This window comes from Peromyscus californicus, unplaced genomic scaffold, assembly GCF_007827085.1.
Source record: "Peromyscus californicus insignis strain IS unplaced genomic scaffold, ASM782708v3 Scaffold_3__1_contigs__length_106647218, whole genome shotgun sequence".
In the NCBI taxonomy this organism is placed as follows: Eukaryota; Metazoa; Chordata; class Mammalia; order Rodentia; family Cricetidae; genus Peromyscus; species Peromyscus californicus.
The window spans coordinates 71,269,205-71,284,736 of NW_026294551.1; the positions used below are offsets into that span (position 1 = coordinate 71,269,205).

The 15,532-nt window shown below is 47.2% G+C and overlaps 1 protein-coding gene across 1 annotated transcript; it reads right to left on the reverse strand.

Annotated features, from left to right (window-relative positions):
- Positions 1 to 6,709: 6,709 nt before the first annotated feature.
- Cdkn2aipnl (CDKN2A interacting protein N-terminal like) lies at positions 6,710 to 15,467 on the reverse strand. Its single transcript, XM_052757917.1, has 3 exons — positions 15,162 to 15,467; positions 12,845 to 12,944; positions 6,710 to 8,240 (listed from the first exon to the last, which is right to left on the reverse strand). The coding sequence occupies exons 1-3, from the start codon at positions 15,398 to 15,400 to the stop codon at positions 8,229 to 8,231; spliced, it is 351 nt and encodes a 116-aa protein (XP_052613877.1). The 5' UTR covers positions 15,401 to 15,467; the 3' UTR covers positions 6,710 to 8,228.
- Between the last annotated feature and the right edge of the window lie 65 nt (positions 15,468 to 15,532).

Consider the following 15,532-nt stretch of genomic DNA (forward strand, 5'->3'; position numbering starts at 1 on the left):
GTGCCAGATAAGCACTAATACTGATGAGCTGCACACCCAGTTCCTATTGGCTAGTCGTGGAAATAACACTGGAGGCTGGAGAGATGGCCAGTGTTAAGATCACACACTGCTCTTGCAGGGGACCTGAAGCTTCTGACCCGTGGGCACCAGCACTCATGGACACATACACACGTGAAGATTTTAAAAGAATGTGGGTATAATACATGTGTGGTATGGTTCATGTCTATAGCTCAGTATTTGGGAGGCCAAAGCAGGAGCATTACCATGAATTTGAGGCTATAGCCAGACTACACATAATGGCCTCAGGCACACTAGGCAAGTGTTCTGTCAGCTGGATTGTCTAGCCCCAGGATGGTTTGATGTTTCAATTTTCCTAGTTTTGGGAGTAGACTGTGGATCACAGTTCTTCCTATTGTGTCCAGCCATGGGATGTGCCGTATGGGTTAAATGTGTAAACAGAAATCTAGTAGTTCAAGCTGTTGAAGTGCAAAATTGTCAGGAGAGAGACTTGTGCCAGGGTTATGCTTAGTTCCCATCTAGTTAGGGAGGAAAGGAGCTGTTACCCAATAGAGATTATTTTCTGTCCCAGTATATGACAAAGCAAAGATACCAGAAGTCCTTTGACTGAAAGGACTGGCCTTTCCTCTATCGTTTGAGGAAAGAAGAGATGATTGAATACATGTGCCATTTTTAGTAAATCCTTCACATCATTATGATAACTTAGAATAATCTTAGTAAAGTCTTAGAAAAATAATCTTAGTAAAGTCTTGAGGTTTTAATGTTTCTTCTGCTCATACGAAGGCTAGGGAATTTTTTAGTTGGGTCAAAAAGATGAATGGCCTGATTCCTTTACAAATGGGTATGTCAGCAGTCCACACACAGCTCATCATTAAATGCTCCAGCAGTCCACACACAGCTCATCATTAGCTCCAGGCGTCCTCTTTGGTATCTAGAAGGTTCAGACCTGGTTGAGGAACTTGCCTGTGGAGGACTTAACTGCCATTTATTACATAGCTAACACTCTGGCCACATGGCACTTATCTGACAGTGACTTGCCAAGAGCAGATAGCCAAGCTTACCAGAGAAAGAATTTACAGAGTGAGGGTTACAAACCAACACTGTGGGCTGGGTGTGTGGGTCGGCGGTAGAGCAGCACCCGCTGTAGCTAGTCTAAGGATCTGGGTTTGGTCCCCAGCAGCCTACACACACTACGCTGCTTAGCTCAGATGGAAGTCAAGCCCTAAAATGTGGTTGGGCTGGAAACGTAAAGCAGACCGGAGTGTCTGTGAAGTCGTTAGCCACCATCCGTAGAACCTGAGAAGGACTTCACCATGTCTTGAAAGCTGCTGGGATAGGCATTGCTCTTTCAGCAGAACTCTTCAGAGCAAGGGCTTCCCTACAGCTGCTGCCTTTCTGAAGCCCAGAGGAGAAAGTTGCCCCTTTACAAGCAAGATCCTTTGCCAAGAATACCACTGCCCACCAGCTGAATTGGCACAGTGGCACTTCTAAAGAGTGTCAAATAAAGAGGCTTGAAGCTCTAGCTGGTCCACACAAAGACATTTTTAGAAAACAGAATTTGGAATTTTCTAACATAAATGTCTCTAATTTGGTTCAGAGAAAACCAGAAACAGGAAAGCCCTCACCTACCTACCACCTCATTCCAAGCCTGAGAGTTACTCTCCCTTTCTGTAGAAAAAGATGCGTTTTGCTTGACCTGATAACTTACACACCACCAGAGACAATGGAGGCCTCTGGAGAGGCTAGCCGATCACCAGCTTCAGCTACATGCTTGTATCAAGAAAAGCTGTCATTTCGGGAGGCAGAGGCAGGCAGAGCTCTGTGAGTTCGAGGCCAGTCTGGTTTGCAGAGCAAGTTCCAGGACAGCCAGAGCTACACAAAGAAACCCTATCTCCAAAACTAAAAACTTAGAAAAGAAAAAAAATAAAAGAAAGAAAAGAAAAACTGTCATCCTACTGTGCTGTGGCAGGCCTTCGTTCTGGAAATGCCCCCTTGTATACACACAAAGATGAGGTGTCAGGCAGAATGGGAACTGAAAGGTTTCCTTTAGTGGGAGGCCTCTTCCCTGGGGTCCTCTGCAAGGCAGCAGCACCTGCAAGGTCAACACTGATGCTCACTCCTGGCTTTGTCATCACACATTTATTTGGGTGTGTGTGCTAGAAACAGTCTCCTACAGTCCAGGCAAACCTAGAACTCTGTAGTCCAGGATAGCCTCAGACTTAGAATCCTCCTGCCTCAAACTTCCAAGTGCCATCATGATGAGCTACATGGCTGTTTTTACATGTATGGGTATTTTGCCTGCATAGATGTCTTTGTAATACTTGCGTGCCTGATGCCTACAGAAGCCAAAAGAGGGCATTATCAGAGCCCCTTCAACTGGAGTTACAGACAGTTGTTAACCACCATGTGAGTGCTGGGAATTGAACTCAGGACCTCTGGAAGAGCAGCCAGTGCTCTTAACCACTGAGCCATCCCTCCGGCTCCACTTTTTGTTGTTTTTTGAGATAGTCTTAGCCCAGACTGGCCTTGAACTTGGTATACAGTCAAGGATGACCTTAAATGCCTGATCCTGGGGCTGGAGAGATGGCTCAGCGGTTAAGAGCATCTGGCTGATCTTCCAATGGTCCTAAGTTCAATTCTCAGCAACCACATGGTGGCTCACAACCATCTGTAATGAGATCTGGTGCCCTCTTCTGGTGTGCAGGCAGACGTGCTGTATACATAATAAACACTGCATGCATAATAAATAAAATCTTAAAAAAATAAAAATGCCTGATCCTCTTGCCTCCCTCTCCTAAGTGCTAGTATTGTAGGTGTGCACCACCACACCTGGCTTACCCACTGCTGGGGATGAACTCAGGGCAACTTGAAAAGTAGCCACCATCAGCATCAAGGATCTGGTATACCAAAGGAAAATGAGGATCGATTGCTTTGCAGCTGGCCTCTGCAGGCACAGACTTGGCTGGACAGGAAGCCTAGAAGACGACAGAGGATCTTTGGGGTCCAAGGTGCACACTTAATTCCAGCACTCAGGAGGCAGAGGCAGACAGATCTCTATGAGGCCAGCCTGGTCTACATAGTGGGGCTCTATCTCAATACAACATCAACAGAATTTAACAAGTTATAAAGATAAATAAAGTAGATGGTACACAAATCACCGACTTAGCACCTGAGATGCTGAAAAACTATGGTTTAAGCAGAAGTAGGGTCAGCCCAGAACTCTAGCCAGGTGTAGCACGAATCCTAATTAGTCTTAATAAAAATCCGGAGCCAGGTATCGGGGTAAATGCTGAAAGAACAATAAAAGAGCCAGCCACTAGAGAGACTTCTCACCTCACCAACTCCTCAGCCGAAAGGACTGAGTTCCTGTCTCCTCCCACCTTACATTCCTTTCTCCGCCCAGCCATATCACTTCCTATCTCAACCTCCCTAGTGCTGGGATTAAAGGCATGTGCCTCCCAAGTACTGGGAGCTGGAGAGATGGCTCAGCCATTAAAGGTCAGGCTCACAACCAAAAATATAGGAGTTTGGTTCCCAGCACCCATGGCTGTCGCTCCAGCCACCATAAGAGAGAGAGAGAGAGAGAGAGAGAGAGAGAGAGAGAGAGAGAGAGAGAGAGAGAGAGAAGAGAGAGGAGAGAGAGAGGAGGAGAGAGGAGAGAGGAGAGAGGAGAGAGGAGAGAGGAGAGAGGAGAGAGGAGAGAGGAGAGAGAGGAGAGAGGAGAGAGGAGAGAGAGAGAGAGAGAGATCCCAAGTGCTGGGATTAAAGGTGTGTGCCACCACTGCCTGGCCTCTGTGGTGAACTACTGGCCAGCCTTGCCCTCTGATCTTCAGGCAAGTCTTATTTGTTACAGCAGGAACGACATATCACCCCAAAGGGAAATCTGGTGTTTTGCAGGACTGTGTGGGACAGCCCTCCTGTCACAGGCTGTGCACACAGCGCAGGGCAGGAGCATGCTGACACACCACAGGAGCTCTAGCTCCTAGACCCAGAGCTATCAGGTCCCAGGACACCCAGGGTTTGGAGCTGGGGACCAGTACTTTAGCTAAGACCTGCCACTTTGGAGGGTTTGTATTTGGTGGTTGGCCTGTTGCTCAGTACCTCCCACCATCTGTCAGCCTCAAGTGTCTGAGGCTGGTCTACTCCCACTCCAGAGAAAAGTCCTTCCTCTTGTAGCCCTTCGGTGGGGGTGGGAGAGCAGGGCTCCTGTGGAAACTTGTTTTTCTTTTGTGCGAGCCCAAGTTTGTCAAAAGCTTTGGTTCCAACATGTTGCAGCTTGGCCTCCATGGAAACCTAGGACAGGACAGAAGCAGAGATACACTCATGCCAGGCCTGTGCGGACACTGGTTTCCCCAGAACCCTCTACTAAGGGGAGTCCTACTTGGCAGATGCCTCCACCAAGGGTACTGCCAATGGGAAGTGTCTACAGTCACACTCACTGTGGACAGCTGAACGAACCTCTGATGAATCCCATGTGTCACCCTAACCACGTGGGAGGCTGAGGCAGGTGGAGCACCAGGCCAGCCAGGGCTATAGAGCAAAGACTCAAACAAAAATGGTCAGAGTGAAGAGGACACAGCCCAAGATTAATACATTGGATGTCAATTTGAACAGCAAAGCTGCTAAGTCACCAACCCCACATAGTGCAAGGGTGACCTCTAATTACTCCTTTATTAAACCAAGGCTGGCTCAGTGTTTAAGAGCACTGGCTGCTCTTCCAGAGGACCTGGGTTCAATTCCCAGCACCCACATGGCGGCTAACACCTGTCTGTAACTCCAGTTCCAGGAGATTGGATCCAAGGATCCAACACCCTCTTCTGACCTCCAAGAGCATCAGGCATGCAAGTGGTACACAGACATACATACAGACAAAATATCCATACACACAAAATTAAAAAAAAAATTAAGCCAGGCAGTAGTGGCACATGCCTTTAATCCCAGCACCTGGGAAGCAGAGGCAGGCAGATCTCTGTGAATTGGAGGCCAGCCTGGTCTACATAGTGAGTTCCAGGCCAGCCAGGTCTACATGGAGAAACCCTGTCTCGAAAGACAAATAATAATAATAATAATTTTAAACCTGAAATGGGTCTTAAACCCCTAACAGTGGCAACAGTGACCTCCCTCCAGGCAAATGAGATTGGAAGGCCACAGTGAAGGATTTTTTTAAGCCTTAGCCTACCAAGGCTGGGATAGCAGAAGAGCTGATGGGGTTGTATTTAGAGGCATCCCTGTCTGGCTCGCATGCTCATTTCTAGGACAAAGGAGCACAAATCCACAGGAGCAGCAGACTCCTCATTAGTTTCTAGTCTGTGGTTCTGCCTGACTCTGAATCTGATCAGATGACGCAGTGGAGGTCCCCTCCATCACTGACGAGCACATGCCACAGACTGCCCAGCTGCTGGCAGCCACCTTGCCTCCACCTGGCCCAAGAGTATGATCGTTCAGAAAGGAAGAATGAACTTGGAAGTTCATTTCTCACACGCACACATACACACAAGGAAGAGGGTCCTTTTTTAACTGAGCACTCAGCATTTGTTGAGGGAAGCAATTTCTCTATGACTTGAGTCTGGTTTGTAAGTTCTGAAATCGTCGTTTCTCAAGATCCCTGTGTACTCTCCCAAAGTAACTGGCATCACTAAACATGTCAAGAGCAAGAGCCATGCCTGGGTTTCATGAAGCACACAAGCCTCAGACAGCAGGCTGAATCTCCATGATTGGTGCCACCATGACTAATGTCCAGACGATCCTTCAGAGCTCAAGTGGGCAGCGCGGGAGTGTAGCTTCAGCTAGGGCAACATTTTACTACACATTGCAAAGAATTCGCTGGTAGGCAGTTATTTCTGCCATTGCTCAGACAGGTGCGCCAGTAGTCCACATGGATCCTAGAAAAGCTCAGAGGGAATCCTTACCTTTAACAACATCATCAGGTAGACTCTTTTTTTTTTTTTTAAGACAAGGTCACATGTAGCCCAGGCTAGCCTTGAACTCAGTATCAGCTGAGAATGGCCTGCACTGGTGCCAAGACTACAGGGATGCACCGCCATATCCAGTTTATGAGGTGTTAGGGCTCACACCCAGGGCTTCCACTACTGAGCCACACGTCCAGCCTGCGCTGCGCCCCAGGCTTCTCTGGCATATTGGAGAGAGCAGCTTCCTGGGTGCAGCATGACCAACCTGAACACCTCTCAAGCTTTGGTGCTCACTTCCCATGGCCTGATACATACTCTCAGGGAAAGTCCTCTCCTGGGCATGCTCTGTACGAGCTCACACATTCTCACTTCAAGTTTGGGAAGAAATACATAAAGAATAAAATACTGGTTAATTTTATAGGTGAGTCAGCCAATGGGTGGTAAAAATAAAGCAGAAGGCAGGCAGCCTAACTGAGAAAATGGAGAAAACTCACTATAATCAGAAAACTTAACCTGGGGGGCCTGGGGATTTAGCTCAATGATGGAGCCCTTGCCTTGCATGTAGAGGCTCTAGGTTTGATCATCAGCACCAAAAACAAAGAAAAGAAAAAAAGAGAAGGCTGGAGGGAGGAACAGAGAATGCAAGGTGACAGAATTGTGCTATGCTGGCCCCCAACTTCATGCCTGCAAGCCAGCTCCACTTCCCAGATCCTGGCTGTCCACCTACCTACATGTAAGTCAGGAAACTGAAGGGGCACAGGACGAAATCATACAACTCAAGCTTCATTTAAGGAAAAGCTGTTTTATTGGGGGTTGTACACAGAAAATAAATCACCAAGCTACGGGAAGTGCATTTTAAAGTGAACCATCACAATTGTTCATTTTGTTTTAAGCCTCACAAATCTGACAAATGATTAGAATGGAAGAGGGCAAGGATGCACTTGAGGAGGAGACAAAGCTAAGTCTCAGTGAGTACAGAGCTCAGCTCTATCAGTCACTACCTTGCCAAGGCCTCTGTAACTGGCGACCTGACCTCCATTGCCTGGGGGAGTTTGTCCAAGGTTGCAGATCAATGATCTTGACTCCTGATCTATCCTGGTCACTGGGGACTGGAGTTAGGAACTACACAAAGATGTGGCCTTCATCTCAAGCCACCAAGAATGTTGTCCCACTGCTCTGACACCAGATACCACTGGCCCCAGCTTCTGGGTGTCTAATTTCCTGTATCCAGAAGATAAAGCCAAAGCAGACCCCACTGTCTTACTGACCATAATGGGCCTGCCATTGATAAGTCCTGCTGTGGTACTGTTCCACTGCTGCCCACAGTTTGGGCATTTACCTGTCGGAGAGACTAAGTAGAAGGAACTGGAAGGGGGTTCAGAACAGACGGATCAGCTGTCAGGTGGAAGGAATATCAATACATCTCAGAGCAAAGCAAGACTGCACTACAATCTAGAGGCGATGTGCAAGGTAGTTCAAGTCTGAAAGCTTTCTAGAAACAAAGAGAATGCAAGCATGTGAGCAGCCTAGGAGACCTAGAGTCTAGAAATCAGCTAGCCGGCTGAACAAAGCTGTATAAACTTCCAGGCATTTGTCATCTGACTAGCTAGCTCTCTCTCTGCAATACTGGGGACCAAGCCCAGGATCTCAAGATACTAAGCAAGCACTCTCCCACTGAGCTACATCTCTGGCCCTCAGTGAACTGTACAATGAGGCCAGATGATTTCGTGTGAGCTTCCTCCTTCCTATGAGCTAGCTCGGCTACTTCAGGCCTGTAGCATGACTCCCATTTCCTACACAAAGATCTGAGTGTCCAGCAGTGAGGGTGCTCTGGTGACGCAGTTGGTTAGCGCACAGGGCATCGGCAGTGAGGTACAAGTATAGAGTGGGTTCAGATAGAAATAAGGAGAATCTGGTTTACCTCAGGGCAAAAATGGGTGGGGGTAGGGCAAAAACCAGAATTACATTTAAAGGTACTCTGCTAAAAAAATCAAATTATAAAAGTCATCACCTGTCATTATTATAACAACATAAAAGGCATTTCAAACAAAGTCTTGGCTTGGACGAAGCTGATGAAATTTCGGAGAGTTCGCCATTTATAAATACATAAATATGCATATGTATTTTTACAGCAACAGCTTCTGGAAGAACCAAGATGTCTTTGGAGCCCTTGTGGTCACATCCCTTTCCATTCCAGCTGCTTCTATGATGCAAACACCAGGAATTCAAGAGCTGCCACGGTTCAGTCACCTCCACCCCGGCCTCCTTTCTAAGCCTGTCCCTAGGGGTGGCAATGTGACCTTAGCTCTGATGCTGGGGAAAAGAGAGAAGAAGAAGTTACACAGCCATCGAGTCCCATGAATCAAGTTTATTTTCACACATTCAAATAAAGCAGTAATGGAATATTTATGTTCGACCCAGATGGCAAGTCTACTCAGAAATTATTAATATTTTACTACATAAGAATATGCAGCTAAACACTGACCGCATGATCCATTTGGAAACCAGAACCTCACTTCCCTGACTTGTGGCTTGCCGTCTATAAGTGTTCATGATTTAAAGTGATAACGGAAATACTTAAAGTGCTACTCCTTTCACTGGCCTCTGCTCTCGGACACTCACTGTTCTAAAGCCAACACGGCCGGATTCAGGTGGGTGATTTGCAGCGCTCCACACTGAGTCAGGGCACTTAGGAGATGTGAAGGTTATATATTTCTGGAGTTCACATGATTAGAAACTGTAAAAGTGAGTCTGCAAACTGGTGACCTGGAGCCCAGATTCCTTCCGGGTGCTCTCTAACACTCGTGGTAAATTTAAACTTAGCTTCAGAAAACTTTCAAGGAGCGTGTGGCTAAATCACTGACTGTCACCCTGTGTTTGAATGGATTCCCTTAACACTGAGCAGCGTGAGGGAAGCAACAAAGTCTTTTTAGTAATCAGAGATTTCAAGGTATGACCTATTTTCTAGCTAAGCCAAAAATCCTCAGCAAAGATAAAACACCAGTCTTTCTCTTCTCAGGAGAACGCAGTATGACCAAAGAAACGACCTGCAGTCCAGGGGAGACTCACTGAGCCATCTCACTCAGGCTTTCTTTTTAAACATTATGTATTTCATGGATATAGGTGTTGCCTATCTGTGCACCATGTGTATGCCTGAGGAGGTGCCAGGAGAGGGAGTTAGATACCCTGGGATTAGGGTTACAAAAGATTGTGAGCCACCATGTGGGTGCTGGGAATTGAACCCAGGTCCTCTGGAAGAGCAACCAGTGCTCTTAACCACTGAGCCATCTCTCCAGCCCCTCGATCAGATTTTCAAGTGGACAGACCCAGGCTACTGTTTTTCCACACAGTGCTGTCAGGTGATCCACCTGTCCTGGACTCAGGACAAGATCGGCCCACAGGGTCGGATCTAGTTCTTCTTCCTTCTCCCTCTCCCTTAACAGGATCTACACAGCCCAGGCTTGTCTCCAGCTGGCTTTGTAGTCAGCGATGACTGTGAGCCCCTGACCTTCTCACCTCTAACTCTGGAGTGCTGGGGTTAAAGGTGTTGACCCTCATGTCTGGTTATGGCTTTCATGAAAACACGGCCTCAGAGCTGGCCAGGACTGCACAGAACCCAGAAGAACCTCGTGACATGATTTTCCCATTGTTACCTATGGTCACTTTCACACTGCTGTCTTTCCTCATGGGATACAGATGTTCTCAGGAGAAGAACCACATTGTGATGCTAACAACTTCTGCTGTGAACCAACAATGACGGCTTCTTTGTCCATCATTCTTGGTTTGGTTTTACTTCTTTTGAGACAGGGTCTATGTAGCCCTAGCTGACCTGGAACTAGATATATAGACCAACCCCACGTCAAACTCACAGAGATCTACCTGCCTCTGCCTTCAGAGTGCTGGGACTTAAGGCGTGGCTACCACACCTGACACCTCAGTGACAGGGGCTGCAGGCTGCAGGTGAATCCTGGGATGGTATTTAGATGGCCAAGGCATTTGCTCACTATACTTGTACCAAATGCCCCTCTTTCAGAAAACAGCACACTCCAACTGCTGAGCAAATCCTGTCTGTCACACTCATTCCTCAGACTAAAGAAAGAGAGTTGGACAGACAGACATACACCTGCCCAAAAGCTGCAGGAGGGCAAAATGTATTTGTAAAACTTTACTCCAGAGAGCTTATGTCTAAGTCATGATCTTGTCTGGCCCCAAGGTGCCAACGATGCTGTGTGACTCAATTCTACATGCCAGCTAACTCTAAAAGCCAGCTACCTCTAATTTTAGAGCTAAGGATCGATTCTGGCTGACAATGATGGGGCTTTTGGATCTCTGGCCTACTACTCCTCAGCTTCCTCTGACATGAACTGAAGGACACACTACTTGGAAGACCCCGGGTTCTCTGCAGAGGACTCTCAGGGACGGCTTTAATAGTATGCAAACCAGTCAGTGTACAGATGACTTGTCTCAGGAGGGCCTTATCTACACAAGTTTTTGTTTTGTTGGGGTTACTAGAGAGTACCAAACCTAGGCAAGCACTCTACCACTGAGCCACATCCCCAGCCTCCTAGAAGAATCTCTTGTTTAGTTTACACTGTTATTATTTGTTTCCAAGTGTGTGCTCATGTATGTGTACAGGCCACAGCACATGCGTGGAGGTTAGCAGACAACTTTCAGGAGTCAGTTCTCTCCTTCCACCATGTGGGTTCTGGGTATTGAACTCAGGTCATCAAGCTTGCCAGCAAACACCTTTATCTGCTGAACCATCTCACAGGCCTAAGACTGACAAAATTCCACACACTGTCTCCTTCAAAGCCCTGGAGTCCAAGTGTCAAGTGTGTTTGTACAAACATGGCTTTCACATGTGAGCATGAGTCCACCCTTTCCACATTACCCGTATCCACAAGATGCTGACTTGCTGTTCTGTGTTGGGGCTTCCAGGCTCCAGACAGATACTTGAGATGCCTCTGGGAAGCCCCAGGACACAGTGGCCTGGGTTCACACTGGCTAGGTCATCATGTCCCTCTGCACTAAGTTAAGAACAAGGAACATGTGGTGGGAGCACTGCATAAGATCAAGGTCAAGTTCACTAGCTGCCAGAAAACCTGTACCCCACCAAGTGGGGCTTTACCAAGTTCAATGCAAGGAACTCTGAAGACCTGGTGGCTGAAGAGCAGGTCAGCAGCCACATACATCTGTGGCATTGTGGCAGGTCCTGAACTCTTGGTTCCTAGATGGCTACACTATCTCCTGAATCATGCTCGGCAGTCAATCTTATACTCTACCCAAATAAATAATTTGAAATGTTATATAAAAGGCCTGGATAGATACCAAAGGGACTTTAGGAAACAAGGCAGCAATCTACTGCCTGAAGAGTCCAAAGCAGATGTGAGAAAAACGAATGTCCTGGGGTACTTAACTGGGATAGACAGCCCCATCCTCCAAAGTTCCTTCTGCCTCTCCCTGGCCCCAGGGATCCATGATCCAGACATAAGACTCTAGGGCAAAGCTCACTGTGTACAAGGCCACAGCCATAAGACTAAGCCCTGAAGAGGAGAGCATAGCTGTGGTGTCTGGACATCACATTACCCCATCACATTCCTTATCAGCAAGTCAGACCGTCCACACTAGTCTGGTCCAGCCCTGACCTGCTGAAGCAGAGATACTCTGTATGAATTAGTCTAAAACGAAGGACTTCTAACTTTAGCACTCTAAGCAAGATTAAAAATAATAAAAAAAAAAGCTGGGCGGTGGTGGTGCACGCCTTTAATCCCAGCACTCGGGAGGCAGAGGCAGGCGGATCTCTGTGAGTTCGAGGCCAGCCTCGTCTCCAAAGCGAGTTCCAGGAAAGGCACAAAGCTACACAGAGAAACCCTGTCTCAAAAAACCAAAAAAAATAAACAAATAAATAAAATAAATAAATATAAAATAAAAAAAAGCAAAATAAGCCAAATCTGGGGGCTTATTCCTATAATCCCAGAACTAGGTAGGCCGAGGCAGGAGGATCATACCAAGTTTGAGAACAGCCTGGTGTACACATTGGGTTCCAGGCCAGCCAGGGCTGTGGAGCAAGATCCAGTCTCAAAAAACCAAAACCAAAACAAAAAGAACTGAATGAATGAATAAATAATGAATACGCCAGCTAGCTGTTCCTGGCGGCCAGGCCACGAGGGAGGCAGAGGCAGGAGGATTGAAGCTCCAGGCCTGCCTGGCTAAAGGGCAAGGTCAGCCTGGACAGACCCTGTGTGAGAAAGTCAAAAGAAAAGCTGTCTGTACAGCTCAGGGGTGGAGCACCTGCCTCGCACACACACAAAGCTCTAGGTTCAATTCTCATTAACACGAAAGTAATAGATGCACTTAAACCTACATTTTACCTCTGAGGGAAAACATCATGCTTGTCTTTCTGAATTCTAGCTTATTTTGCTCAACATAAAATGATCTCCATTTCTATCCATGAACATCCAATTTCATCTTTCTTCACAGCTGCACAGAACTTCACTGTGTGTATCCACTCGTCTAGTGATGGACACTGAGGCTGGTTACTGTGAACAGCAAAGCAATAAACCCGGATGTGTAAAGTCTGCTACGTTCCCTCAGTCTGTCAGGAGCAGTACAGCTGGAAAGTGCCTATCGTTTTTTGAGGATCCTCCTAACTGAGTCCCAGTTTATCTAGATAAAGGACCTGAGTCCAATCCCTGACACCAAGAGAAATGTGTTCTAGACAAACCAGAGGCTGAGCCTGTGTGTTACTCCACTGACAATGCATAATTTATCACGCTGAGTTGTTATCTAGTTATGAAAAGGTTTATACCAACTGTGAGGCAATAATGAAAAAGGCTTAAGGCTGTGGAGCAGGAAACAAGAATGCTCAAAAACAACATGATCCAGTGTCAAAGGGGGCTGTCATCTCTCCTCATTACCTTTTTCATTAATTCACTTCTGGTTGTAAACTGTGGCAGGTCTTCCACTTCAATCCCATCAGCCATTTCCATCACCTTGTCCAGAAGGTCTTTATTGTAACTGCACAATAAAAAGCAGTAAGGTAAAACCCTGGGAAGACACACTGTCATGGGTTAATAAGAAAGTGTCAAGGCAATTCCTAAACTACAGACCTGTTTGATCATTGTGAGGTCACACTATGCCATCTGAGGTGTAAGCAAGGCTCCCCCATTAGCCTTCTTAGTAGCTGGGACTACAGACACACACCACTATCAAGTTCTGCAAGTTACTGCTTTGCTAAGGCAGGGGAACCTACCATGTTGGGCACAGGGTTAACAAGTGGCTCCCCCTGCCTGTGGGTGCAGAACGAAGCTTGAAGAACGCCAAGCAGATGTATAGCAGATGTTTGAAGAATTATGAAAACAGGGACTGGAGAGATGGCTCAGCAGCTAGGAGCGCTTGAGGCTCTTGCAGAGGACCTGGGTTCAATTCCTACATAGCTATATTTCGGTTCTCAGAGATCTGATGCCCTTTTCTAGAGTCTGAGGATACTGGGTACATATCTGTTATATACCCATACATACAAAATAAAAAGTTGGTTTTTTTTTTTTTAATTACAAAAACAGGAGCAGTTAAGAGCACTTACTGCTTTTCCAGAGGATTCAGTTTCGATTCCTAGCATTTACATGGTGGCTCACAATCATATGCAACTCCAGTCCCAGGGAGTCCAATGCCCTCTTCTGGCATCCACCATCATCAGGTACTCATGTGGTACAGACGTACGTATAGACAAAACACCCATACATATAAAATTTTAAATAGCTGTAAATAAATAAATAAAATTAGGGCTGGAGAGATGGCTCAGAGGTTAAGAGCACTGACTGCTCTTCCAGAGGTCCTGAGTTCAATTCCCAGCAACCACATGGTGGCTCACAACCATCTATAATGAGATCTGGTGCCTCTTCTGACCTGCAGACACACACATGCAGGCAGAACACTGTATACATAGTAAATAAATCTTAAAAAAAATTACAAAACAGGAGCACCATACATCTGGTAGTGCATATTCATGGACAAGATTTGAGGGCCAAAAATTTGGTTATTTTTAAAACACACAGAATATTGGTCTAATGAAAACAACATCATTTATTCCTTTGTTCAGTTCTGTTATTTGTCTGAACTTGGCTCCTGTACACTAGGATTTTAGAGGGCACCTAGAAGGCAGAAGGGAGGATGGGCATATGTGCATGATGGGTGTGTCTGGCAGAGTTTCCCCACATCTTGTCCTAACAAATATCCCAAGATCTGAAACCAAGTACCCTCAGGGCTGGAAGTAGCTCAGTGGTAGAGTACTTATTTGATATCTGCAAGGGCCTGGGCTTCATCCCTAGCACAAAATCCCAAAAGCAAACCAAGGAGTTTGTCCTGGAGGGGCCATGTGACCAGCTAGAGGATACAAAAATCAGGTTATCCTATCTTAACACAACTTCAAGAAACTCTAGAAGCCTATAGGAGCTTGGAGATGCATGCATAATCTCAGTATATGGAGTTCCAGCATTACCTTGGCTACATAAAAACTGGAGGCCAGCCTCAGTTATAAAGGACGATTGCCTTAAAAGTTAAAAAATAAAAAATGAAAATGAAATAAAAAACCATAAGGGAATGTAAAAACCCTGGTGCTTTTCCCCGGTGGAGTAAAGGGAATGCCTTGCCAGGAATCTCAGGGCCAGGCTCTTGCCCTCCTGGTGTGATCGAAAAGGTTTAGGGGGCTTTGGGACAGGAACAAGAAGAAATCGTTACTTTCTTAAGAGGGAAAGCAAAGAGGAAAATGAGGAGGAAAAGATTACATCCTGCCTTAGCGGTGAAATCCACCAACCAACGGTGCGATATATCACATCCTCTTGCTAGGTGTCTTCACCTAGAGGGGGAGGGGAAAGTCTCAGTTTCTGTCTGCACTTTAGCCACGTGGGTGACAGGAACTAATGACTTCAAACACACTCTGCAAAGGCAATCTTCTGGGCTAATAAACAGGAATAAAAAAATGACCACAGCAACACATCCTCCTCCGAGCCCACCTACACTGCACTCTGCATCATTTAACTGCGGCAGTCATCACAACCACTCCTTCACCAGAGGAAAGCGGGGTTCAGAGAAGAGATCCATCTTCCCCGAGGGAATGGAAAGGGGGATCAGCCAAGGCAGTAGGAGGCTGGGTCGCGTTCAGCGTGGGGCAGGGTATGGCCAAACTGAAGGTCGGCAGATGGGGACAGGGTCAGCTGCCTGGCGGGGGGTCCGCACCTGCAACCCAGGAAGAGGTGGTTGGCCCAGACCATGGATAGGGACAGCAGCTGGTCCAGGCGGCCGCCGCCGTCGGGTGGGTCTCGGTAGTCAGGCAGGTGGCGCAGGATGAACTCCATGCGCGCTTTCCATTGCTTCTCGCTCTCCGAGTAGGAGCGGAACTGCTCGGCGAAGTCGGCCGCCTGCCGCACCCCGGAAACGAGCTCCTCCACTGAGGCGGCGGCCTCGCCACCCACCATAGCTCCCGCCGCCGCCGCCACCAAAGGTGGCACTAGCCCGCCGCCTTCCCGACACGCCCCGCGCCGCCACCGCGCGGCTAGAGCGGCCGCGGCCGAACGCGACTGCTCCGGAGGACTGACTTGGAGCGCCCT

Coding starts and splice junctions, on each gene's coding strand:
- Cdkn2aipnl (XM_052757917.1), bottom strand. CDS start 15,400: ATGGTGGGTGGCGAGGCCGCCGCCTCAGTGGAGGAGCTCGTTTCCGGG. Junction 12,945..15,161: donor CACCTCTTCCTGGGTTGCAG/GTGCGGACCCCC, acceptor TTTATTGTGCAG/TTACAATAAAGACCTTCTGG.